Source organism: Cavia porcellus, unplaced genomic scaffold (assembly GCF_034190915.1).
Source record: "Cavia porcellus strain 051 isolate PalLab524CR breed Dunkin Hartley unplaced genomic scaffold, mCavPor4.1 scaffold_14, whole genome shotgun sequence".
Taxonomy (NCBI): domain Eukaryota; kingdom Metazoa; phylum Chordata; class Mammalia; order Rodentia; family Caviidae; genus Cavia; species Cavia porcellus.
In genome coordinates, this window is record NW_026947497.1 from 60,714,476 (window position 1) to 60,741,916 (window position 27,441).

Genomic DNA, 27,441 nt, shown 5'->3' on the forward strand with positions numbered 1-27,441 from the left:
CCCTCCGCGCTCGCCCGCACGTCCCCTTCCCTGCCCCGCCCGGCGCAGAGGCCCCGCCTGCCTGCCAGCCGGCCGGCGCGGTACTACTTTCGGCCCCGCCCCCTGCGCGCGGAGCGCTCCGCGTGCTCCGCCGCGCGGCAGGATACAGCGTTGGGAATTTATAAGCCCGCGCGTGAGGCGCCATCTTGAGCCTCTCGGTTTGTGGCCGCTGTGCTCGCCGGTCCGCGGGCGCCACGCGAGGCAGGTCCGGGAGCAGCGCCGCCCGTCCGCCCGTCCGCCCACCCACAGCTGCCCGACCTGTTCGCCCGCCTGCGGCGAGGCGCCCGTCCTCGAGGTGCGCGGCCCTGATCTCGGCCCTGGCCTCGGCCCTGGTCCCGCGGCCCCTCTCTGAGCCAAACTTCGCGGCGGCGGCGGCCCCGACGGCGGGCTGGAGGGGGAGGGGCGGCGGCGGGCTCCTCCTGGCGGGCGGGTGCGGGGGGCTCCGGCGCTCTCCTGAGGACCGGCCCGGCGCGGTGGGGCGGGGCGCGGCCCGTGAGGGGCCGGGTATGTGAGTTGGGCTAAAGCAACTTTACGCCGGGCCCGGCTGGGGCGTCGTCGCAGGTGTCGGGGTCGTGGTTGGCGCGTGGAGACCCGCAGGGCCCGGGCTCCCGGAGGCCGCAGGACGCGGGCTTGGCCAAAGCCTCGCCCCGGGACCCGCTCTCTGGGTAGTTTTGGGGCGCCGTGGGAGCCCGGCCGGCGCAGCTTTCCCTGCTGTGTCTCGGTGCGTCCCCTGTATCCCCCACCATCCCCTTCTCCGACCCGTCCCACCTTGCCTCGGTGTCCCCGCCCGTCCCCACTGACCCCCGTTGTCGCCCTCTGTCCCCCGTCTTAACGCTTTCCCAGTCCGTCGCCTTCTGTCCCCCGCCCCGGCTTCCCCCACCCGGGGACGCGGCCCTGGAATGCAAGGACCCGGGGCTGCCCGGCCGGCTTTGTGCCGGCCACGGCCTGGGACGCAGCCCCGGAGCTCGGTGCCCCTTGGATGCGGCCCAGGCTGATGCCCTCGGGTCGAGAGGTCGCGGCGTGCCCTGTCTGGGACGCGGGACCATTGCTCCTTGTCGCTGGGTGACCCGCAGGAGCTACCTGCGGGTGTTCCCGTGTTAACTTCTCCGTCCTGAGGACACAAGTACGGCTCGAAGCGGGATTGCGTTTTGCTGCTGTGGGGCAAATTCGTGGTGTAAACTACTTGGCAGGCTTTTTGCGCGCTGGCGGTCGATTCTTGTTTGAATTAAGACTACTCTACATTTATTTTACGTTTACATTTAAACTTTTAAAATTCGTTGAAGTCAAAAGTACCCTAAGGTTTATTTGAGGATGTCATTTTGTAGTAGGCAATTTGAATAATTTGAACCTGATATTCATTACTTTGACCCAATCTTTGTTCGGAAGGCTTTGTACAAGGACAAGGCCCTGAAGCGATTGCAGCAGTAACTTGAAAAACTTGCAGAAGTCTGTTCTGTGGGATTAAAGGAATGCCGTGACTGTTCAAGTCTGGAGTGCTAGAGGAGGAGATAGGAAGTTACAGCACGGCTTAATTCGGAAGCCTGTGGAGTCCTAGGCCTGAGACTCACCCAGAGACCAGAACCACCATCTGAAACAGATGTAGGAAAAACCACAAATAACGTGGCCAGTAGAAAACAAAACATGTAACAGTGTCAGGAAATATGGAAGAGCATTTTTCCTTTGCTAATTGTCCGGTGAGCACTTCCTTTACCCAGACTGAGGGTGTTTGTAGGAAAAAAAATACATTTCAGTGTTAAAGGTATCCAGCTTAGTTGAGCTTCCTGATGATGAATAGTAGAGAACCGCTGTAAACCAAGGGGAGAGGAAGGAGGCGGTGTGAGCTTGTGCAGGGGTACCTGGGCTGTGGTGCTCAGATGGCCTGCTGGGGTCCTGTTTTGTTACAGGGTGTGGAGCAGATAAATGGTGTTGAAAGGGATGCGGGGAATTCAGAGAGGTCACAGCCCCTGGGCACACAGTGAAGTGAAGCCTTAGTGGTGTTAGAAGGAGACAGTACACATGCTAGTGTGTGAAATGTTTTTCTGTCTCCTGATCAGGGCTAATGCTCAGTAATTGTGGATGAAGAGTACCTCCAGCTTGGTCAGAGCACACTGGAATCCCAGCCGAGGGCAGAACCTTTGGAACTGGCCATGCTTCTAATAAACGGTTCTGGCAGCTCTCCTATAGCTTTATGTTAGTTCATAATTACTTCCCCAAAACATTACTAATACTAGTTTTCTGTTGGTTTCTTTTGTATAGACTATGCTGTGTATTACAGTTTTTTGCAAATGTCTTAGTACCATAAAAGTAGTAAACAGAAAACAGAGACCTGGGAAGTGCTTCTCATGTTATTGAGCATGTTATTGTCTCCTGTGTGCTCATTGAGGAGATGCTGATTTGTGATACTCTCGTTTAACAGACTATGTGGTAAGTTTCAACTGTGGCATAGATACCCTATCCTGAGTTCATAGGTTAAAAACCCTCCATTTTCACAAAAGCAAAGTATGTGCTTTGTTTTCATTGAAAATGAGTTAGAAGTACTGCATTCATCCCTTAAACTCAGGAGAAAGTTCTTTATTTCTTCTTAACTTAAGAAAGCTGTCTGTGTTTCTTGCAAGACTGAACTTGATGTGGTTTGAAACCTAGATTTGTCTGTTGAGGCCTTAACTCCACTGTCCTAGAAGTAGTCATGTAATGGGCTTTCTTTTCCAGGGAAATGTTTAAAAGAGAAAGTCACAACTTTAGGATGGAATTGTGGATTAAGACACACTTACCCCTGCAGTCTCCCCCAAACCCGCAGCAGTGCAATAGTGGTGGTGGGGCGTGTTCACATGACTTGCTGTGGGCGCATCGAGTGCCCTCCAGTGGATAGAATATGATGCCTGGTTGTGCATTTTAGATCCCAGCAAGTTTGTGTGGAATTTATAAATAGTTTTGGGGAGTGAGCATCATTTAATTTATTAGTGTCAGTATTGCTGATTAAAAGTTTAACATGAGGAAATGTCATTTCTCCCAGTATTTGCAAGAAGTCTATTAAATTAGGGAACTTTATTTAGGTCTCTTAAAAAGACACATCTAGTTAAGATGTAATGGTAAAAGCAGAAACTTAAGTTACTAACTTTAGGAGGCAAAATAAAGTTTGCAGAAAAAGTTAACGAAGATGTAAATTATTTGTCACATCAGTTGTAAAACATGAGTAGCATAAATGCTCAATGGAGCAATTTCTTAAGCTTCTAGGTTAAAATCTAAACATTCCTAGTAGTATCATTATTTTCTGAAATGCTTGTTCCAGATCAGTCTGATTAGCAGCAGGAGTGCCTACTCTAAATTAGCCTACGGAAGTCAAATAATACTAAATTTATGTAGAATTTTTAAAAGTATTTTGTTTACTAGAATATGTGGTTGCAGTTACAATGTTAAGAGGGAAAACTACGGTGCCAGTGGTTGTCTTACTCTGCCCTTGAAATTATTTTGAAGAAACACTGGTAAGATTTCTGACCAAGAAACATACTGTTGTCATAGTTGTGCTCCTAAAGGCAGGCATGTCTTTAGTCCTTGATGTAAATGGTTATTGCATGATGTGTTCCTCCATAATGGATCATACTTGGGACTAGTGATGTCCACGTTAGTGCTTAATGTTTGCAGCACTTATCGAAAGTTCTTTTTAAAATTAAGTAAGTGAAACTTCACTAAGAAATTTCTGCTAGTAACTTTTGAATTGATTACCTGCCTTCATTAATGAAGTACATAAACGATTTTGTGTTCAAGATGCATGGCTGAAATAAGTTTCACAAGCCATGTGGGATTGTAGTGTGAATGAACTCCTGGCCCCTGGGTCAGGAGAGAGAAGAGGTAACTGGGATCATGTGGGTGACCCCGGGTTGGAGAGCATGCTGTCTCTGACCATTGAATGGAGCAAACTCTTGGGGTCCCCAGATCACCTGGCTCTCTACTGGAGAGGTAGGACGTTGGTATTTTGACACATACTCCATCCAGCACAGATTAGTGTAGACACTGGCAAAATATGCCAGTTTGTAAATTCCGCAGTCATCTTGTTTGTGAGGTCTGGGAAGCATACACTTTTGTTTGTTTTTTGAGACAGGGTCTTGCTGTGTAATTCAAGCTGGCCTTGAACTCAAGCAGTCCTCCTGCCCCAGCTTCTTGAGTGCAAGGATTATAGGTGTGTGCCAGCATGTCAGCTCACACATTTAAATTCAGAAATTAAATTGGTTTGGTTCAAGGAAAAGGAAAAATAAATAACTTGCTCATTTGGTTCTCGTGACTCTTTAGTACAGTTTTTTTTTAAAAAGGTTGTATAAAACAAATCATTTAAGGCACTTAAAACGCTGGGAAAAATTGTGTACCTTGGGTACACAATTTATGTTGACCTCAAATTTTACAGTTGTCTTTAAATTATGCCCTAGTTTTCAGCAGTAGTCTTAGTTTCTGAGTTGTTAGTATTGGACTAGATCCAAAACTTTAAAATGAAGTTTGATGAAACATGAATACGTTTTATTTAAATTAATAGCTTATTGCTTTTGGTCATTGTAAGTATTGTACAGGTAATACAGTTTGGGTGAATCTTTTACTACCAGCAGGGATTTTTATTTTCATAGTTTGAAAAGCTTGGTGTCTTATCTTCAGACTCCTTGTTTAAATGGTACACTGTGTGGACTGAAAATTTAAGCGCTCAGCCAACAGTGGTTTCTGAAAGCATCATCTGAAAATAGTGCTGCAGGCCGCACTTGCTTTGCCCTGTGGTGTGAAATGCAAGCTGACCGCCACTGCCTTCCTGAAATAGGAGCCAGAGATGCCTTCCCACCCAGCCTGTCCCACTGCCCGCAGATCCTGTCTCCCCGCCACTGATCCCCCTCCGACTTCAAACTTCTGCTCTGAATTCCCAGAAAGACTTTGAAAGTTTACCTTTTGTTAATTAAAATTAATCATGACAGTTTGAGGGGTTTGAGCAGCAGGAGGATGGTTGGGATGAAGCTGCCTTCTGGCTCTTCTATTTATTTCCATGTTAAAACTGTTTTGCTAATGTCCCCATGCCTGCTTGTGATATAATATACATGTTGCTGCATTATTTTTATAAATGACTTGTGACAAATATGTTAAATAATATAAAAACATGTTGGGGCTGGGGATTTAGCTCAGTGGCATAAGCACCTGCCTTGTAAGCAGGCGGTCGTGAGTTCGATCCCTGGTACCGATAAAAAAACGAAAAAGACAAAAAAAAAAAAAAAAAAAAAGCAAATATAAAAACATGTTAACTTACTTTTAGGTTCTTTCAAGTTCAGCAGTTGTCATATAAACTTTTTTTACCCACGATTAATACATTTTATCTAAAATGCTGGTAGTTGATTTGAGTTGGAAGTAAAAGATGTACAAAAGCTGGAGAATTAGGGTAGTTTCAGTAAGCTTTTGTTAACTAACAGGGTTTTATGGTAGCTGAAACTGATGACACACAGGTCACACATTTTGCACCATGTTACTCATACAAAAATGTGAAAAAGTCAGTTGGGTGTGGTGTGCACACCTGTAATCCCAGCACTGTAGGAGGATGAAACAGGAGGGCTGCTTGTTTGAGCAGTTTAGCGAGACCTTATCTCAAAAACAAAGGACTGCGGGGGTGGCTCAATGAAACCCCAGTGTCAAAAAAGTAAAAAGTTTACTGAAACATTTCTTGGGAGTGCAATTTAATAGAAGTGGTTTTGAGTATACTGTTCTAAAGTAGATGAGTGCTGCACTTGTAGAGGAGGAACAGGGATTCATGGGAGTGCTTTTCAGTCCACCCTCGAGGCATCCAGGTAGAGGTTCAAGCCCCTGCATAGGAATGCACTTGGATTCCTTCCAACCACTCACCTGGCAGTGTCTAGTAAGGTATATTGTTTACAGTTTGTTTAGATACAAAAAGTAGGAACTAAATGTTACTTAAGAAACATCTTGGTGTAGCTTTCATTAAATTCATAAGCTTCATAGGTGAGTTTCTTGGCATTGTGCTTAAAATTAATATTCACTGAGGTTTTGTCCAGGCCTGGTCTGAGCCTTTGCCGGGACTTTTCTGTTTTTTGGTTATATCTTCCTTTTCATTCTTTTCTCCCAAGACTCTAATCCTGTTGTCTGTTTTGTTTTGTTTGGGGGTTTTCATCACTCCCTTTCTGTCACTCTGGAAACCCCTTCACTGCGATGTCATCAGTCCTTGGTTCTCACAGGAATGTGTCATAGATCCCCCTTCTGTCTCACTTTCAACTGTGACCGTGCCCCGGTCTTAATACTGCTGCTCCCCCAAGCTCTCAGGGCCCCTGTTTTTCCATCTTGCATGGCATTCAGGAGCAAACAGAGGTAGACTTTGTGCCATCTGTGTTTCCCATTGTCACATCTTCATTCTTTTCCAAAACCGCAGCTTTGCATTGGATGTCATCTAGTCACACTGCCCACTGCTGCCCGAGGTTCCAGCAGCTTCCTGGGTCTTCTCTCCTTCCTGGAACACTTTTTTAGCTTCTGCTTCTCACTCCCTCCCGTATTTCTGTCCTTATTTTTGGTGATCTCAGTAGCTATGTGGAGTAGCACTAACTCAAAATTGGACTGGTCTGTGAACTGTCCCAGTGTACGCTTACTAAGTTTATGTCAGAAGGTGCTTTAGCTGTGTCACTGAGTTCACTGTTCAGATCAGCGCCCCCTTCCCCCTAACAAGACTTAGGAAATAACTATTTCAATTTACTTTTTGGTTTCCGCTCCTTAGGGTGTCATGTTCTGACACTTTGAGTAGTCTTGATGTAGAAGATGCTCCCAGTTTCCTGTCCTTATTTCTTCTCCTCAAGTGGTCTTGTTTTCCACTCTTAATTCATCTGTACGTTCCCACTCTTGTATCCTAAAGTACTGTTACAGTACCTTGGTTCTCTCCTCATCTCAGTTCAGGCACCTCCCTTGCATACTCATTCAGGAAACACTGTGCTCCGTCAGCCTTTCAGGCCCTGTGGGTAGTCCAGGCTCTTGTCCCTCACTCTAACTTGTACCTAGCTGCAGTCTCACCATCCCTTTGGCCTTGTGCTGGAGCCCTGGTCTGTTAGTTCACTCTGCTCTTCTTCACCCCTCTTTACTCTGACCCATTGCCTTTGCTCTCCTTTGCACTGAGAACACTAATTACCTAGAGAAGTCCTGCAGGAAGGTGTGTGTGGCCTCACTCTCCGCTTACCGTGGATGAGTTGCAGTGTTGGTTGCAGGATAGGCCGGCCAGTTCACTGCAGTTACACGCTCGGCTGCATCCTCCAGGTTAGTCTGCATGGAGTACTGCAGAGGGCTCTCACTGGTTCCCCCCTGCATGCTGCTATGTGCCGTTTCAGTGTAGTTGGAGTAATGCTCTGGAAAGTTGCAGGTCGCATAGTAACTTCTCTTTTTCTTTGACAGACCTGGAGGCTCACACTCATTCTGGGAGAGCACAGATCCTGTGGTCAGACTGCATGTAGCACTTCCCATTTCTCTCTCCTTCATAAAGATGGCTCAGGCACCTGTGGGCTGATGTGGAGCTCCACCCGGCTCACCAGTTTGACTGTACCACATGTTCCTATTCACTTGGTGTGGGCCAGCTCATCACGCTGTGGTCATTCTTCTGCACGTGTATCCTTGGTGCTCACTGCAGTGTCTGGAATGTACAGGTACTCAGAAAAGATTGGGTGAATGAATATCCCAGGATCACCCAGCCTCTCTGCTTTCCACCCTTTCATACAATACCTTAAGTCCACGATGTCCTTTGGATCTCAGTCCAGCTGTGTTTCTGTCTACGTTAGTCCGGTGAAGGTGCTGAACCCACACTGAACATCGAGTTGGTGCTTTCTAGGGTTGGTTTTGCTGAGTCAGCCGGTGGTGCCAGAGGAAATCAGGCCTAGCTCATTGTACTTCCTTCTAGACTAGCATGATGTCTGTCGGGTCTGCTCTGCAGTAAGGCGGCCTCTACTGCAAGGGGTCCCCTGAGCACCTGAAGTGTGATGTGTGACTGAAAGACTTAGTTTGGTGCTGCATTTCATTGTAGATAGCCACATGTGACTAGTGGCAGTTGTAGCAGGCTGTGAAGTTTCAGACACAATAACACTCGACCTAATTGCCCAAGCTAGGCACCCACAGTCAGTCATCTTTAATTCCGTGTACATTTCTCATCTGCTGTCCAGTTTATCAACAGAGCCAGTGGTTTCTACCTGTGAAGTGTTGCTCCAGTCTATTACTTGGGTCCGTAGCCTAGGCCCTAGCCTACGCCACTGCCATCTGTCACTTGGATGGTTGCTTTATTGTGTCCCATCTTACTTCTCCTTCCATCTTTGAGTTAAAACTAGGAGCTTTCAGAGATCTTGTCATAACTTCCATTGACACCTAGAATAGATAACCACTCCTCACCAAAGGCTGGAGAGTCCTGGCTATTTTCAGCCTCATCTCATGGCATTTACCTCTCTTCCTGTGTAATTGGGCCACACCTTCCTAAAGGATGCGGCAGGTTCTTTGTCAGTCCAGGCTTTTGCACATGGCCTTCCCATCTCTGGACTGTTCCTGCTGCGCTCCTCTGTGCTGGCTCTTTGCAGCCTTTCTCAGGCCTCCCCTGGAAGCCTCTGGCCAGTTGTGCATGGGGCTCCCCCTTGGCGTTGAATCGTCCCAACCCCTGATCACACCTGTGACTTGTTAGATGCTTGTTAGGCTTTGTAACTGTTTATTCACTTGCTGTCTCTCTCAGGAATTTGATGACCATAACTGTACCTGTTTAATTATTGTATCTGATATGAAATATATGTTGAGAGAATGAATGTAACCTGTACATAGCATTTATGCTGTTAGTAATGCTGTATTCTGAAACTATGAGTAAAATAACGTAGTCACAGGAAGCTTCTTTGGAACAATAACCAAAGAATCCCTGTTGTTTAACATCACACTTTGGCAAATAAGGGGGGAAAGGTACACCAAATGGGACACTTATGTGTAGCTTCAGGTTAGGACTCAAGTATTTCGGGATTCAGAGTGGGACAAAGATTAGGGGTTATTTCTTGAAATTCTTTAACGAAAAAGCAGTTATAGTTTGAACATGAAAACTACCTAGTTTACTGCACTTGTTTATAATCTTTTCTTCCTAAATTTTAGAGAACATTAATTATAAGACATAACAAAGGCAGTCATGTCTAAGAGAATAAAGTTTCGTGCATAGTAGGAAACAGAAGTTTGCTCAAGATGAAGGAAGAATCTGTTGTCTTAATAAGCAGATGATTAAAAAAAGAGCTGATGCCAGGGTTTTACTTCCAGGTCAGGCTTTCAGGATTTGGCTATGTGTTGTGAGACAGGGTCTCGCTGTGTAGTTCAGGCTGGCCTTGATCCCACGACATAACACAGGCTGACCTGGAAAATGCTGCGATCCTTCTGTTGCGCATTCCCAAAGTGTTGCGGTTATTGGTGAGCACCACCACCCCAGGTGTAGGGGTTTTAACCTTGGATTACCTTTTCATATTTGTCACAGAGTGCAGACCTTAGGACAATTTCTCTGATGCTGTAGCCTTTAGGTGAAGGTGACAGAATTAGCAACCTGTGTCACTTAAAAAATCCTGTATAGGGGCTGGAGATTTAACTCAGCGGCATAAGCGCCTGCATTGCAAGCAGGCAGTCGTGAGTTCGATCCCTGGTACCGATAAAAAGAAAAAGACAAAAAAAAAAAAAAATCCTGTATTAAGACCCCACGTAGGTGCCATGGTAGAGAATAGCCCACTGATGTATAACCTATTCTAAAGTAGTCTACCATCTGTGGGAGGATGGTGGTTTTAAAGGGGTCTTTGAGCAAGCTTATATGGCTTCCTGGTAAAAAGTCATGCATATGTGGGAGCTAGGTCCTGGACATTACAGCTCAAATCAGTTGTCTTGACAGTGTGCATACATCATTTGTTCAGTTTCATGTGTTTCATATAGCCTGTTTTTGAAGATACTTACAGAGAACTTTGTGACCTCTTAGTCTCTTAACCTGCTTACAATTCTTCTGCCCAGGGTTTCATCTTTAGAGGTCATGGGCTTGATTAAAGTCTAAATGAAAGAGTCTTTGTTCTCAGGGTGTGTGCATAATAAAATGAGAGATGGCAGGCTGCTGCCTGAGTCCTGTTTTTGTATGACCTGTGAGCAGTTGGTCTTTGTGCTTTTAAATGGCTGAACACAGATACTTTGTGACACGTAACAGGGAGATGAAATTTAGTGTTTCTCTGAGCAAAGTTCTCTTGGAATATACCCTGGTACTGTGATAGCTGTGTCTGCATTCAGAGTGGCTAAGTTCTGCAGTTGTAACAGAAAGCTTATTGTCTGCAGAGCCTAACATATTTACTGTCCGGAACTTTACAGAAAAAATGTGCTGACTCCTGGTCTAGATAATAACATGAAGTATGATTGAAAAGTACAGTGAATATTCGAGTTTTGAAAGCCACGGTGAAGGACACATTGTCCTTAGGCACTCTAAGATCATGCCCCTTGCACTGCACACACCCCCTTGCAGACAGTTGCTTCTCTGAAGCAGCTCTGGAGGACTCTGTGCGGGTCTTCAGTTGCACTGTCATGGCTGCCTTGATACCTGACCCGATTCAAAGCATTTACTTTTCACAGGAAAGACCCAGATCTGGTGAATAAAATGGGTGAGGACACGGTGTTCTGTATATAGGTGTCTTACGGCATCAGCAGTCACCATCTTGAAAAGACAGGAAAGAGGACTGCAGAGCTGCTCCCACAGCGGGCTGAGAGTGCTCATGGTAGTGTGCTGTGTAGGACATTTTTAAAGTTTAACCATTCACACTACACACTTCATGAATGAATCCTTTATAGGTCTGAGACGTAAGAAATTTCTTGGCTTATATATGATTACTGTTGGCTGTCTTAAGTCTCTACATGATTCATTTATGCTGTCTACTTTCTCAGCATTTTTTTATTGGCACATTCAGTCAATCAAATATTTTAAGAGCTCAATATATACCAAGTACTTTGGAAACAACTAATGTGGAAACAGAACTAATGATAAAACTCTTAGCCACACAGTTGATTCATTAGGTTTTTTTTAAACTTTCCATGTTCTGGTTTCATAGGGAAGAGAAACTCATGAAGAGTGAAGAGGGAGCCTGTCGTTAGGGTACGGCCAGCACGCTAATCACTGAAGGCCACTAGGAGTTCTTCCACTCATTCTCTGTAGTCTGAATGTAGAGTGATAATCTGGAAGCATTCAGGAAATAGAATTACCCATTTCTTTGGCATCTCTGCTGTTACACAGATCGGTGCAATGGGCTAGAGCAGTGATTATAATCTTAAAAGTACTAGTTTGTCTTTTGTGGGATTTTTTTTTTTTTTTTTTTTTTTTTTTGGCATGGTCACTATTGAAAGTATGTAAGTTTGTATTAGATGTGATCCCTTTATGTGAAATTGTTAATCCTCACATTTATCTGTAGCATTGACTTAGTTTTCTTTAAAGTAGGGTAGGAAACATGACTAGATTGGGATGACACATGACAAAGCTACAAATGACACCAGATTTTTCTTTTTGGTACCAGGCATCAAACTCATGATCTTGTACTTGTGAGGCAGGCGCTTATGGCAGTGAACTAAATTCCCAGCCCCAGATTTGAATTTTTTTTTTTTTTTTTTTGGTCTTTTTGTGACAGGATCTCTCTATGCTGTTCAAGCTGGCCTTTAGCTCACTTTGTAGCCCAGGCTGGTCTCGAACTTGCAACGATCCTCCTGCCTCAGCCTCCCGAGTGCTGGGATTACAGGCGTGAGCCACCATGCCCGGCTCCAGATTTGAATTTTAACTGAGGAGTTTATTAATTGTACTTCTCAGCAGTATTCTTAAGTATTGATAGTGGGGAGAGATGCCTGCATCATGAGATTGGGAGGTGCAGTGAGATAAACACTTTAGACTTAGAGCTGAAGTTGCTGGGAATTTAATTGAGCTACCTTGTTAGTGCATCCAGGGCAAAATTAGGTGTTTTGCTAACCTCATGAGTCAGTACCCTAAAATTACAGTGTAAAAGATTGTAAGACACTGTAAGTGCACCAGTGAGAAATCTGACAGTACTCTTGTACAGATGTATTTGATTGTTAAAATACTGCCTCTTCAACAGACAAGAGCTTGGAATGAATAAGTAAATATAATGACATTTGCCAAAATATAAAGAATTTGCAGCTTTTCCTTTGTTCTAGAAACAAACACTGTTCCAAAGAATCTCTTTAAATTTTATTTAGTGATTTGTTTTTACCTTTGCGGGAAGGTGATTGGCTAAGTAGTTTCTGTGTCTTTGCCCAAAGCCTGTTTGTTTTATAGGCTACTTAGCTTTTATGGGTAGAAAGTCTTTCCTTAATGCTGTATTTCAGTATTTGGTTAGTATGTAACAGGACTAAATGCTACCAGTTATCTTCTTGGTTCTAGTATTCTCAGTAGTATCTGCTTATGTGTTTGCATGCTTGGTATGTGTTGAACAATTTTCTCGCGTAGGTAGCTCCTTTTCATGCTTTTGATGGCCTGCCATCCCTCTGCTGAACAGCTGCAGTGGCCTAACTGGTGTCCCTGAGTTGCTTGACATCCCCTCCCCCTGAGCTCTAAAGTGAACACTGTGGGGTAAAGGTGGGACCTAGGGCCTCAGTCCTGTGCAGCACACACAGCGTCACTGAGTTATAGCCTACTCTAGTGCAGTGGCCCTCCGTTGTCCTGCAGGTCCTGTTGCTTCAGGGGCTTCCCAGGACCTTTTGATTTTACTGTATATCATTAGAGATCTGGTCCCAGCCTCTCTTTGTTCATGGTTCCCTGATCTCTAGTTACACTTGTGGCCTGTGCTAAGCCTACGCCTTGCTCACGCTTCTGCCCCATGTTCTCCTTAGAGAGATTCTCAGTGTCTTAAGTTGTCTTGTGTTCACTGCTTTTAATTCCCCAACAGAATGAAAGCCTTACTGGATATATGACTGACTCTTAACCCTGTGTTATTGCAAAGCCACTAACGAAACTTTATTTTGTTCAGTGGGTGGGACATAGTCTATTGAGTGATTTATTCAGTCCTCTGTTGATGGGCATTTGGGTAAAGTGTACTTTTTCCTCTATAAAAATCTCACTGTAAAGACCTTGACCTTATAGTGTAAGTTTAAATACTCTGTGGAATACATTTCTATTGTAGAGGACTCGTTAACCTTGCAAGGTGGTGTAGTCAGTAGTGCCTGCTTGCCCTCCAGAAAGTTTCTGCCAGTTTAATAACATCCTACTTAGCTGTAGGTATTACCAGTTTTCACTCATTGCCCATCTCACAAGCGAAAAATAAATCGGTTTGAATATCTTTTGTATGTATTACTGCTTGCTTTGTTTTTTGTTTGAAATGCTGTTTCTTGACCTTTCTCTGCAGTACAGTTTGTAAATGTATTTGCCCCATCTTTGTGTGAGGTATTGACCTGTATCTTTTGGTTACTATGCAGTTTTATCTGTTCCTCTGCTAGAAATGTAGTACTTTCCTAGCTGTGCAGTTAGTTACTTAGTATCAGGTAGTGTGATCCTTTCTCAGACACTTCAGAATTTTTAATATATTTACTGCTCTCACCCTTCTCCTCCAGATGAACTTGAGAATATTTCAAGAAGTGTGACTAGGGTTTTGTTTGGCAGTATACTAGATTTATAAAACTGTTAGAGAAAAATGACATCTCTATTCAGTACATAGTATTTCTAGTCAGAAACCAGACTCTCCATTTCTTCCTGCTTATGTCTTGCTTTGTAAGTATAATCTTTCTGTGATTATATTTTTCTAACTGTTCTATTTGTGTGTAGACAAGTAGTTTTTATACACAATTGCAGGGGCTACTTTCACTAAAAATGTAAACTGTGAGTTTTTTCCTAGTCAGCCTTATATTTTATTAGACGGTAGAACTCACTTAAAATAGATGTGAAATTGTCTCCAGAATATTGACTGGTGTGCCAAAGTTTAAAACCCTTTTGTGAACTTGAGACCTAGAATTTTCAGGTCCCAGCTGTAACAGAGAAACAGCTTTTATGTGCAGCTATGGTCTTCACCCTTCAGCCCACAGCTGTAAGTTCAGCTGATTTGCAAAACCATATGTAGAGTATTATTGCTTCTTCTTGATAGTGCCATTTTGTTTTAAAAGATTGAAAATATAGAGGTTTTTATCTTAAAATCTTGTTTGGACATTATCTGAAATAGTGATAATTATTTTCTTATTTTCATTGTTATTTTTGTTTAAATACAGAGAATAGTATAATTTTAAAACAGTAACAACAACAAAAACTGTACTCCTCACCCAGTTTAACATTTTGCAGTTAAGACAGTTTTGTTGTATTTGTTTATTATTTTTGTTTTTAAAAGAAACAAACCACACTTCTGAAGAGCTGGAGTCATGCTTGTCACCCTTCCCTGGCTGTCGGGCTGCCGCGCTGGGCTGCTGGCCACGTGGTTTCTGCATAAACCAACAGAAGTGTGTTTTTACTTCATGTGAACTTTGGTAATTGCAGAGCTGTGTCTGTGCAGGTGAAGCCTGTCCATGTTCAGCACATGCTTTGGGCTGTGTCGTTGCTGAGCATCGAGTCCTTTGATGCCTGTACTAACAACAGCTATGGGAGGGCATGCTGGAGAATGGCTGCTTTCTGTGATAATGGGGCTGGAGTGACAGATTGTTTAACCCAGAAAGACTGGTACTCTTTTAGGGTTGTGTTATTGCCAAGGATTGTCAAGTTACCACTGACAAGACTAACACTAAATTAATAAACGCAAAGACACTATTGCAGTTCAGTAGTAAGTGAGTATCGTAAGGTATCCAGTGTGCTTCTTAATGCAGTGTGTACATGTACACCATAAAACCATAAAGCCTGCATCAAAAATCTCTCAAGCTAGCCAGCTGTGTGCACCCAAAAGAATAAAACTTGTAAGCATTCAGATTGCCCAGAAAGTGTGTCTTTGTCTTTCCCTTTTGCATTCTGAGGGACTTAACTTGATTTCTATTGAAATTTTTATTCTCTCTTTATGGCAATATTAATTTAAAATCTTTCTTTCCCCATCTATCCTATTTTTAACATTCGTCTGTTTCCATGGAGTCAGTTTTTCCTTTGGCATTTCTTGAGCATTTTCCTTCTGTGTGGAAGGTTTTCCTGATGAGGACTGTGAGACCTGCCACTGTTGGTCAGTGACTGGCAGGGTGTGTTGGAAGCTTTGGGTGAAAAGAGATGAGGAACTGTGTCCTTCAGGGTATCAGCCTGCCTACTTCTCTCTGGACAGTATCTTCAGTGTCTTGGGCAAATACCGTTCAGACTTTACATACATTTAGATCTATCTGCAGAATAGTGCAGGAGTGAGTTTGCTTTTTACTATTACCACTGATCAGCCTCAGGGTTGCAAGGACAAACCTGCCCGCCCCCACCTCGCCATACCGAGGATCAAACTCCCAACCAGGCACTATGCCATTGAGCTAAATTCCCAGCCTTGAAAGACAAATTTTAAGTGTCATGAAGTCCTCAGCGTACAGATGGATATTGTAAATTTAAAATAGTATGAACTGTTTATCTGTAAAATCAATATAAAATACATTCAGGTTACTAGCTCATCCCTCAGCTTTTACCCAGCAGCATGGCTAAAATATTTCAGCTTTGCATCACCAAGGGCATGGTACTGTGCTTTTTCCTTGAAGCCAGACACAAGGGCTGTAGATGTGGCTGCTTGTTGATGTCTTTGCCTATGGCATTGCCCAGAGGAGGAGCTCAGTGTAGAACACACTTTAGTCTCCTTTCCCCAGAACACACTGGGGTGAGCCCACTTGGCAGTGGGTAACAGCCATTATTACCCACGGGCAGTGATTAGACAGTTACCCACTGTCACCCACGAGCAGTGATTAGACAGCCCGACCCTGGCCTTGGGGAGGTCAGTGGCCGAGAGCAGCATCTGCCTGGACGTGGTGCTGTGCAGTAGGCACTTCCAAGAGTGGTGTGGAGAGAGACTGCACACCCAAGGGTATTCCCAGAGCGTGAGAGTTCCTGTTCCCATGCAGGCCCTGCTGAGGGAGAGCGTGGCACACACATCATCCTGCTTAGAAATTATCTTCCATGTGAAAGTTCCTAATGGCAGGAATCACGGCTGCTATAGTTTCCTGTCCCATATTCTGCCTTACACATCAGCTGTCCGTTGTTTACCCTGTGACTCTTGGAATTGATCCTCAGCTCAGTCGGCTTTTAAGTATCTGATCTTTCACTGAAAACCAGTATTAGAAGAGCAGTTTTAGTGTGTTTCCTTGACATAGAGAAATAGGATATTAGTATGTAGTTTCCATCTTCATTAAACATTTAAGTCCTTTGTGCATTAATGGAAAACTCAGCTTGCAACTTAACTGTATTCCATGTTTTCACACCCCTAAAACATTAATTTTTGTAGCGCAAGATGAGCTTGTGTGGTGACACACCTTACAGTGAAGTATTTGGAGGCCAGGTCCTTTAAGCTGTTCTTTGCAGATCGTTCCACTATGATTCACTGTTTCATGAACATTGTATAATGAAACCAAGACAATAGACATAATTTGCATGCTAAAATTTATATATGAAACAGTTTGTTTTTATAGTTGATAATATCTTCTCAGTTGGTGATGCTTACATATTTTCTATTTTGCTATAGACATAAACTTAGAAAAATTTTACTAATTTGCCTTGATTTGCATTAGAAATTTTTTTTATTTGAAAAGTAATTTTAGGTCTCAGTGTAAAAACTTTAAAAAAATCACTGTTCAAATTCAATCACCGACTGTGTATTATCAAAGTATTTTGGATGGCACTGCATAAGAAAACAATTGGCTGGCTTAATGAAAATGTGGTTTTAAAATCTCACAGGACTTCCTACTGTCCAAAGGAATTTATGAATTTTTCAGAAAGAAATACGAAAAGGAGAGATTTTAAAATTCACAGAGCAGTTGGTTTTGAATAATTTCCCCTCCCTGGCTTTCATTATCAAGCTTTCATGCTTTGTCATAGTGTTATAAGGATCTGTAGTTCATCGCTTGTGACTGAGAAGCGGTACCTACTAAGGAAGAACCCCCAGAAGCACAGCAGTGTTGAAACTGATGTCAGGGTGTCTGGAGACACAGTTTTGAGGCCTCTCTGGCTGTGTCATATGGTAAAAAATGGGTGCTTTGTGGGTGCAGTCCATGGCATTCAGCAGGTACTGTGGTGACCTAGAAATCGCAGGCTGATGCTGTTTAAACCCTAATGACTCTCAATTGATCCTTCCAGGGTCTCTGCAGGGAGGCACACAGCCGCTTGGCGAGGCCGGCGAGGACAATGGCCACTCAAGGTTTGTGCCCTCCGGCGGCAGTTCCTGATGGGGCTCTGCTTCGCTGCCTTTACCCTGGCTGGCTCAGACCCCCGCTCTCCTCTCTCCCTGCTTACTTGTCAGGCTGTCCTTTGCTCCATTTTCTGCTCACTTCTCCTCATGGCTTGGTGAAATAGCAAACAGGCCACCGTCAGGAGTCTAGTGTGGATGCCTGGCCTGGACCGGCCGCGTGCCCCCTCCACTGCTGAGTGAGTAATGCTAGGAGCCTGGGGCTCGAGCCACCGCTCAGCGGCCTCCTGTCACTCTGCTTCCCTGGCTGCCTTCTGGATTTGACTTTCTTTCTAAAAATGCTCATCGGGTCAGACCACTAGCTTTCCTTTTTTAATTAAGCTAGGACTTTCAGTGTCCTGACAGGAACACGGTTTTGCTCTGCAGCTGACTTGATGGAGCTGGACATGGCCATGGAGCCAGACAGGAAGGCAGCTGTCAGTCACTGGCAGCAGCAGTCGTACCTGGATTCTGGAATCCACTCTGGGGCCACCACCACAGCGCCGTCTCTGAGCGGCAAAGGCAACCCTGAGGAGGAAGACGTGGACACCTCCCAGGTCCTGTACGAGTGGGAGCAGGGATTCTCACAGTCCTTCACCCAGGAGCAAGTAGCCGGTAAACCAGCCTACTTAGTGGCGTCGGTGACGAGGGTGTGGGAGGAAGGGTTGATCGCAGGTCCGCGTTGTTGGGGTGGCAGTCGTTGAGGCCGAGCTGACGGCGGGCACTAAGCACTGACTCGGCCTCCAGACATCGACGGGCAGTACGCAATGACACGTGCGCAGCGGGTGCGGGCCGCCATGTTCCCTGAGACACTGGACGAGGGTATGCAGATCCCATCCACGCAGTTCGATGCCGCGCACCCCACCAATGTCCAGCGCTTGGCCGAGCCATCCCAGATGCTGAAGCATGCCGTTGTGAACCTGATCAACTACCAAGATGACGCAGAGCTCGCCACGCGCGCCATCCCTGAACTCACAAAGCTGCTCAATGATGAGGACCAGGTGAGCAATGGCCCAGCTGGCTTTTTGGTCCGTACTGAGGCAGTCTGAAGAGACTACGTGAGAAGCTGCTGATTCTCTAATTGCTGTGTCACAGGTGGTAGTTAATAAGGCTGCAGTGATGGTCCACCAGCTTTCTAAGAAAGAGGCCTCCAGACACGCCATCATGCGCTCTCCTCAAATGGTCTCTGCTATCGTGCGCACGATGCAGAACACAAATGACGTGGAGACCGCACGCTGCACTGCCGGGACTTTGCACAACCTTTCCCACCATCGCGAAGGCTTGCTGGCCATCTTTAAGTCCGGCGGCATTCCTGCACTGGTGAAGATGCTGGGGTAAGCGAACACGTCACCAGAGGGCTTTGCAGCTTGGAAGTAGAGACAGTCACACATTCTTACGAGGTTTTTTTTTCTCCTCCTCAGTTCGCCAGTGGATTCTGTGTTGTTTTACGCCATTACAACTCTTCACAACCTTTTATTACATCAAGAAGGAGCCAAAATGGCAGTTCGCTTAGCTGGTGGCCTACAGAAAATGGTTGCATTGCTCAACAAAACAAATGTTAAATTCTTGGCTATTACAACAGACTGCCTTCAGATTTTAGCTTATGGCAATCAGGAAAGTAAGGTAAGAAAATTGTTTTGTATGTGGTTTTTCATGGCATACACACTGGAGTCCCCCCCCCCCCACCATGTCCTGTCGTAACCTGGATTCTTGCGAATTCAGGGTGCCTCTGCCTTGATGTGGCCCCGAAGAGTAAAGCGTGTGGTGTGTGAGGTCAAGCACGTGTGCAAGGCTTAGCACCAGAGATGCTAAGCAGTGGTTAGGTGGAGACGGCGCCTCTTTGAAAGGCCCAAGGGAGAGGAGGAGCGTGTGGGAAGCTTCTGGAATTGAAAACATACAGAGAACACACACTGGTGAGGCTCCAAGGGGCAGAGCAGGCCGCACGCCTTTGCAGGACTGGCTCTGGCAGGGGCATAGCATGAGAGAGTGTGCTGAAGGACGAGGAAGTGGAGGGAAGGAGAGGACACGAGGAAGGGCTGCGCTGCATCTTTGCAGTAGTTCTGATGTGGAAAGGCGGAGTCGGGGGTTAAAATCCCTATGGCGTAGGTTGTGCAGAGTTTTCTCCCGGCTGTGGGAAGGGGAGGGGCTGGCATCGCTGTCATGTTGCGAGGGTCCAGGCACACTGCAGTCCGTGATTAGCTGGCCGAGGCGCTTGTGTAATAGAAGCAGTAGCACGGGGGCTTCTTCTCAGGCACTGGCACCAGATCTGTGGCTAACTCTGCATGCGCCTCTCCCTAGCTGATCATTCTGGCCAGTGGCGGACCCCAGGCTTTAGTGAACATAATGAGGACCTACACTTACGAGAAACTACTGTGGACCACGAGCAGGGTGCTGAAGGTGCTGTCTGTCTGCTCCAGTAACAAGCCGGCCATCGTGGAAGCTGGTGAGTTTGCGGCGGGGCACAGCCACACCCAGGAGGCAATGTTTCACTGGACCTGTCCAGTTCTCAGCCAGAGCACTACCAAGGGCTCAGTGTGACCCCAAGGATGGTGCTGCCAAAGGGTCGTCTAGGCAGTCTTTGTGCATCAGAGGCAGCACTAAGGTTAATCATACAACCTGTACTTTATTAAAATCTGATTGTGACAGATTTTAATCAAGTACAGGTTGTATGATAAAATGTTTTTCTCATTTGTGAGACACTCGTGAGGACTGTCTGGGTGTTTGGATTTTCTGTGAGTAGAAGGTTGAATGTGGAAAACAATTTTTTCTGTTTCCTCTGAATTATTTTGTCCCCATAATTTTAATGAGGCAGCTTGGGCATGGTCGTTGATGTTGTGTATGTGTTGACACCAGGGCTTCCTGCCACCCAGTGTCCATTGTTCTTTTGGTAACCCGCCTGGCAGCGTCTGCTCTGACTGAAGCCAAACCCGAGAGCACAGCCGAAGAGGGGCTGTGCTGGGGTAGAGCTGGTGATGCACCTCTCCTCCATCTGTCAGGCGTTTCATTTGAGAACTTAGGGAGGGAGGAAATGGGTCTCCCGACTCAGCCACTGACAGTGGGGCATCAGTTTGGGGTAGTCTAGTATGGCTGGGTTTCTACAGAACGAGCAGATGTCAGTTTAGGCAACTATTCCAGAAATATCTCTAGTTCCTGTATAACAATCTTGAGAGTGTGGTTTTTTTGTGAAGATTAACTATTTTAGGTCTGTAGGTAGCTGAAAGTGTATGAGATTGGAAGTCTAGGGATTTGGTCATGAGATGTCCACAGGTTATTTTGATTTTGGTTTGTATATTCTGAAAATGCTACGCTTTTTTCCAGTTTTGGGACCAGAGCGGTATAGGAAAAGTAGGCTCCTCACAGCTATACCAGGGAGTTCGGTGGGCAGCTTGCTGGCTGCCCAGGGGAGCAGTGGTCTGAAGGACTAGCCCTCTGGGGTGCTGCAGCTGGAGCAGTAAAAGCTGGGTTTTAGGAATGCATTGCACATGACAAATGTGGGAAGCTTCTGAGAGAGGGTCTCAGGGACCCAGTGACACAGGGGCACAAGTAGCCAGAAACGGCGTGTGGTGGGCAGCGGGCTGGTGCCAAGCCCATGCATGTGCACGCGCTGGTGGAGTGATTAAAAGACGCAGGAGACTGCAGGGACAGTGGCCCAGTGCAGGGGGCCAGGGACAGAATGTGCAGGATCCCCCTAGAAGTACAGTGAGGGGTGTGCAGGTGTGGCACTGTGAGTACAGTTACTATGGCCCTTTGGAAGAGTACCAAGTCAGGGGTCTGGGGATTTAGCTCAGCAGCATAAGCGCCTGCCTCGCAAGCACGCAGTCATGAGTTCAATCCCTGGTACTGATTTAAAAAAAAAAAAGAATACATTGAAGAGTACCAAGTCACCATCCCTGTCTTAGAGAAAGGGGGTGGAAGGGAGCCAGGGAGAAGCAGTCGCTGGGCACTCCTGACTGAGCAGCAAGTGCGGGTCTGTAGAGGCCAAGGTGCACCTTAGGACAGGCCGGCACCTGGTGTGGTGGGGTGCAGCTTGGGCTCTTCTAACATCCTAGTGCGCCTGCAGCTCGAGTGAGGCCAGGTCCTGAATTAATACCTGGATAGAGGAGCTCTGTACTGGGAGCTGTGACAGGCAGGGCGGCGGGGGCGGGGTGGGGTGGGGATGGTAAGGAAGACTTCTCCCTATAGGAGAGTGGGCAGGAGCTGTCAGGCTGTCTCCTGTGAGGTGACCTGGAATGAAGCTCAGCACGGCAGTAGGGAGCAGCAGGAGGGAAGGATCCAAAGTGGCAGGCAGCGGCCCTGGAGTGAAGAGCTGGCTCCTGCTGCACAGGAGGAGCTCGGCCCACCCGCAGCCTCGGCCTTGGCCTCGGCCTCATTGACCCCTCTGTGGCACAGGTGGGATGCAGGCACTAGGACTCCACCTGACGGACCCAAGCCAGCGTCTCGTCCAGAACTGTCTTTGGACACTGCGGAACCTCTCAGATGCTGCGACCAAACAGGTAGAGTAGGGCAAGGTGGGGCCAGGGACACCAGGTCCGGAGGAGCTTGGCCTAGCTCCTATCCCTCTCCCACAGGAAGGAATGGAAGGTCTTCTGGGGACTCTTGTCCAGCTGCTGGGCTCTGATGACATCAATGTGGTCACCTGTGCCGCTGGGATCCTCTCTAACCTCACTTGCAATAACTACAAGAACAAGATGATGGTGTGCCAGGTGGGCGGGATAGAGGCTCTGGTGCGCACTGTCCTGCGTGCTGGAGACCGGGAAGACATCACTGAGCCAGCCATCTGCGCTCTGCGCCATCTGACCAGTCGGCACCAGGAAGCGGAGATGGCCCAGAATGCCGTTCGCCTTCACTACGGACTCCCAGTGGTGGTGAAACTCCTGCACCCCCCGTCCCATTGGCCACTGATAAAGGTGAGCTGTGGGGACTGAGGAAGGATTGCTTCCCAGCACACTGAGGGGTGGGGTCCCAAAATCATGTGGTCATTACCACTGTAATGCCAGTGCGTGCAATGGGGATTTGGGGGCTTGAGGAAACCATCGTGCTGAATTGTGTGCCACTTCTCCCCTCTTCAGGCGACTGTGGGATTGATTCGAAATCTTGCCCTCTGTCCAGCAAATCACGCGCCTTTGCGAGAGCAGGGTGCAATTCCACGACTGGTGCAGCTGCTTGTGCGTGCTCATCAGGACACCCAGCGCCGCACGTCCATGGGTGGGACGCAGCAGCAGTTTGTGGTAGGTGGACCTGGGGCAACACTGGGATCTTGGAGGAAGGTATGGGTCCTGCAGGCACCAGGTCTTGCAGAGCTTGCCTGCAGCTGGAGAGAAGCTGGGGAAGCCTGTGGCCTGTGCTGTCCCTGTGGGCTCCTTCTGGTGCAGTTCGATCCCAGGGGACATGAGTCACTGTAGGACGAGGCACCTGCCCTTCAGCCTCAGGTGGCGCCAAGATTTGAATCCGTGTCTGTCTGGCTTCAGAGCTGCTTATGGTGCTGTAGGAGGAGTACTGCCTGTAAAAATGTTGCCTTTTAACTCCTCCCGGAACAATTTCAAGGTCTAAGAATCCAGTACTAACAAAAGTCAGACTGAGTAGCTGAGCAGCGCTAGCATTTCTGGACTCTTCAGCTATATAATTTTTGGCTTAAAGTTTGATGTCAAGTTTTTACTTAAAAATGTCGTCATTAGGAGATTCAGAAAGTTTTATTTAATGAGGCTGCTTTAGAGATGAGACAAACCTCTCCCAGAACAGACTGGGGATCCATGTGGCCAGACAGCCTGTGCTGGCTGGACCTTGCTCCCTCCCTTTTCCGTGCTCAGTTCCCGGCCCACCTAGGGAGTGTGGCTCAGTCACACCTAGACCTCTTCTAAGGAGAAGGAGGTTCATATTCTCTTAAAAAAAAAAACCTCTTTATAAAAGCCATTAAAAGCAGCAGAATTATAACTTCTTAAACACAAGTCCTAAAACAGAAAACAAATTGTACTTCCTGTTCTGTGAAAGAATTGTACTTCCTGTTCTGCACCCTCTCCAGGCACGCAGCAGTGTAGTCTCAGCTGTTGGGAGGAGCGGAACTTGAGCCGCATGTGATAAAGTGAAGCAGAGCCTTAGCGGGGACACTAGGTGTGCTGAGACAGAGGGACTTGGCCACAAATGAGGAATAACTGACTTGGTCCCGCCCGGGGCGGCCATCTGCAGCTTCTCCTTCCCCTTACATGCCTCTTAGCCAGTGGCTTGGCCCCTGTCTTAATTCACCCTATCTTGGGGAGCCGAGGTATGTGGAAGCCAAACACTGTTCCTGGGGTCTATGTGGCTGGTTCCAAGAGACCTCTCCCCCGACTCCAAAGCTGCAGATAAGTGGCCCGGTGTCTCCCATAGGCTAGCCATCTCCGAGTGAGCAGTGACAGGGAGAAGGTGCATGTGCTCTGTCCTCGCTGGGTGTCTGACCTTGCTGGGTGCCACCAGAGTTCCCAAAGCAGGCACCAGTGACACACCCTACTCACCCCTTTTCTTGTGTAGGAGGGAGTCCGCATGGAGGAGATAGTGGAAGGTTGTACTGGAGCCCTGCACATCCTCGCTCGGGATGTTCACAACCGCATCGTCATTCGGGGACTCAATACCATTCCACTGTTTGTGCAGGTATGTTGGATTCGAGTGGGGTCCTCTAGGGTTTACACATTACAGCCAAAAAGGAGGCAGTCACACTTAGTTTCGTGGCAGTGTCCCTGTTTCTCTTGGTCAGGAGTATCACTGGAACTAGAGCCTCAAGAAGAACAGGGGCAGCACAGGCCCTGAGCCAGCTCTTGCCTTTCTGAATCTTTGATTAAAACCTGGACCTCTGAAGGAGGGCTCCAGGCTGCTGGCCACACCTGCTGAGGCTGGCTTGTGTGGTTTCTCCCCAGCTGCTCTATTCTCCCATTGAGAACATCCAGCGAGTGGCTGCGGGGGTCCTCTGCGAGCTGGCACAGGACAAGGAGGCTGCAGAGGCCATCGAGGCGGAAGGGGCCACAGCGCCCCTGACGGAGCTGCTGCACTCACGGAACGAGGGTGTGGGTGAGTGGGGTGCAGCCGGGGTGCGGGGGGGAGGTCAGTGGGGTGTGTGGTCCACCCCCACCCTGCTGCTCACTGTCCCCCTCTCTGCGTAGCCACATACGCAGCGGCTGTGCTCTTCCGGATGTCTGAGGACAAGCCGCAGGACTACAAGAAGCGGCTCTCTGTTGAGTTGACAAGCTCCCTCTTTCGGACTGAGCCTATGGCGTGGAACGAGGTAGGTGGCCTGGCCTGGGCCAGGGGCTGAACCCCGAGCCTTGGGAGCCCGTCAGGGTTGGCGGGAGCTGGGCAAGGCAGTGTGCTAAGCAGTGAGGGGCTGCTTTACTGTGAGGACACATCATCTTGTCCCTCACACCGCGCTGCATGACTTTCTGTTGTGATTGTTTTGGGACCTATCCTCAGGGTGGGGACAGGTTTTGGCTGAAGCCTTGTTTCGAGTAACCGGAAGGAAAAGCACCTCCAAGTTCCTTTACCTGAGGGGTGGGCAGGAGCTGTCGCCCTGCAGGGGGGTTGGACAAATTGGCTGGATTCAGGTGCCTCATGTGGGGCTGTACCTCCCACGCCAGTGTGCACTGCCATCCCCACCAGAGGCCCAGGCTGCAGATGCCTCCAGCACACAGTGCACACATTGTGTCTCAGCCTGTCCCGTGGAGGGAGACGTAGTAACTTTCTAGTACTGTTCAGCGGGTGACATTGGAAGGGCTTGTCTTTGGTATGTGTTTCTCTAACGTTGAATGTTCAGCCCTTTTGTACTTTGCTTCACTTGTTCTTCCTGCCCTGCATCCCTCTCTGCAGACTGCTGACCTTGGACTTGATATTGGGGCCCAGGGAGAACCCCTTGGATATCGCCAGGATGGTACGTTCTCCCATCTCCTGGCTCTAACTTGGGGCAGTTGCTTACCTGGGAAAGTGGTGTTGGCAGGGAAGTAGGTGTAGCTCAGGAAAGGCCGTTCTGAGACTCCGGAGTCAGCAGCAGCATCCCTGATGCGGGGATCCTAGCACCCTGCTCTCCCTCAGGGCGGAGGACCCGTGGCATCTGTCTGTACTCTGCTGCAGGGCCAGCATGGGAACCGCCTGGCTCTGAGCTCAGTGCAGGCTGGCCTCACCTGGCTATAGTATCAGGTTTTCTGAAAAGCAGAGCTAGTTCTGGGCCGCAAAGGGGAGGGGCTGGCTGCTGAGGCCTCCTGGCCTCCTGTGTGACAGCAGTGTGCACCTGAGAGCGTACGTGAGAGTCTGGAGAGGCTGGCCTCACTTCCAGAGCCTGTGGTCAGTCTCAGTGCACTGCTGCACCTGTGCCCAGTGTGTGAGGGCAGACAACTGGCAGGGCCCAGAACTCCACTGCTTGGCAGAGGCAGGCTGCAAGTGGAAGGTGCCAGGCAGAACTACCTGCCTTTGGGTGCCCCAGCCTCCATGGTGACTTGTGTGTCTCTGTTCTCGCTCTCTCTCCTTCCCATGTCGGCCTCTTCTCCCTTCTCCCTTCCCAGACCCCAGCTACCGTTCTTTCCACTCCGGTGGTTACGGCCAGGATACCTTGGGCATGGACCCCATGATGGAGCATGAGATGGGCGGCCACCACCCTGGTGCAGACTACCCGGTAGACGGGCTGCCAGACTTGGGGCATGCCCAGGACCTCATGGATGGGCTGCCTCCGGGTGACAGCAATCAACTGGCCTGGTTTGATACTGACCTGTAACCCTCCTTTAGGTAAGAAGTTTAAAAAGCCAGTTGGGTAAAACTTTTCCTCTGCCTACAGAACTTGAGCGTGTCTTGGTTGTAGGGTGGGAATGGCTTGGGCTTATCTGTAAATCTGCTACAAAACAGATCTATTCTTTGAAAGAAGATGTCTTGGGACATTTGAATGTTCTTGGATTTCTGGTTGTTCTGTGATCATGTGTTTGGAAGTTATTAACTTTAATGTTTTTATGCCACAGCTTTTGCAACTTATACTCCACTGAGTACCGTGTGCTGTTTAATGTTAATAGCAGCCTCTCTCTGTGCAGCTGTGTTGTCTGACTTGGTTGTGATTGGCCTGTAGTGTTGCGGAGGGCGCGAGGGTGGGCTGGTATCTCAGAAAGTGCCTGACACTAACCACTCGGAGTTTCCTATGGGAACACTTGAAGTAAACTTTTTGTTCTGGTCCTTTTCGGTCGAGGAGTAAGAATACAGTGGATTTGGGGAGTGACTGGAGAAGCGGAGAGTGCCAAGGATGGATCACAAGATGGAATTTATCAGACCCTAGCCTTGCTTGTTCAAAGGTTTTTTAAAACATCTGTAATGGTACTGACTTTGCTTGCTTTGAAATAGCTCTTTAATTTCCCTTTTTTGTTTTGTTTTTTGCAGTAACTGTTAGTTTTTTAAGTCTTGTAGTGTTACGTTATAGTGGATACTGCTGCAGCAATTTCTAATTTTTAAGAATTGAGTAACGGTGTAGAACACTAATTCATAATCACTCTAATTGTAATCTGAAGGAAGTGTAACATTGTGTAGCCTTTTTGTATAAAATAGACAAATAGAAATGGTCCAATTAGTTTCCTTTTTAATATGCTTAAAATAAGCAGGTGGATCTATTTCAAGTTTTTGATCAAAAACTTTATCTGGGATATGTATGATAGGGTAAATCGGTAAGAGGTGTTATTTGGAACCTTGTTTTGGACAGTTTACCAGTTGCCTTTTATCCCAAAGTTGTTGTAACCTGCTGTGATACGATGCTTACGATAAACTACGGTTATAAAAATGGTTCAGAATTAAACTTTTAATTCATTTGCCAGTGTCACTTTTCTTTCTCGGCCTGAGAGTGTGTCTGGTGTGCCCTTGTGCTGGGGAGCCGATGCAGCAGCATGGTCCCTGTGGCTTGGCCTGGTGCAGAGGACCTGTCCGCAGTGTGCTCGAGTCAGGATGGCCTGTTCACAGCAGGCAGAACTGGTGGTGCCACCGGGAATTCCCCTGCAGGGCTGGACTCAGCAGGCATCGCCCCAGCAGGGCATTTTAAAGCCAGAAACACAAAGTTTTGCTGTAAAAACTCGACTGAGCA

General features: G+C 47.4%; 1 protein-coding gene across 2 annotated transcripts; it reads left to right on the forward strand.

Annotated features, from left to right (window-relative positions):
* Positions 1–176: 176 nt before the first annotated feature.
* On the forward strand, positions 177–27,172 carry Ctnnb1 (catenin beta 1). 2 transcript variants are annotated; one of them, XM_063260962.1, is made up of 16 exons: positions 177–334; positions 17,288–17,348; positions 17,763–17,990; positions 18,123–18,376; positions 18,471–18,709; positions 18,797–18,998; positions 19,674–19,818; positions 21,765–21,868; positions 21,944–22,282; positions 22,445–22,603; positions 23,880–23,999; positions 24,263–24,413; positions 24,506–24,627; positions 25,206–25,266; positions 25,895–26,114; positions 26,563–27,172. In XM_063260962.1, exons 2-15 carry the CDS (start codon positions 17,336–17,338, stop codon positions 26,101–26,103), a joined length of 2,346 nt encoding a protein of 781 aa, XP_063117032.1. In that variant the 5' UTR covers positions 177–334; positions 17,288–17,335; the 3' UTR covers positions 26,104–26,114; positions 26,563–27,172. The 2 variants fall into 2 exon arrangements, with proteins under 2 accessions (XP_063117032.1, XP_063117031.1); XM_063260961.1 differs by having other exon boundaries at positions 25,895–27,172.
* Positions 27,173–27,441: the final 269 nt, after the last annotated feature.

What these genes read in the sequence shown, in the direction of transcription:
- Ctnnb1 (XM_063260961.1), top strand. An exon ending in CCCATTGGCCACTGATAAAG is followed by an intron (nt 22,283 to 22,444) that starts GTGAGCTGTGGG and finishes TCCCCTCTTCAG; the next exon opens with GCGACTGTGGGATTGATTCG. An exon ending in AGCCTATGGCGTGGAACGAG is followed by an intron (nt 24,628 to 25,205) that starts GTAGGTGGCCTG and finishes CCCTCTCTGCAG; the next exon opens with ACTGCTGACCTTGGACTTGA.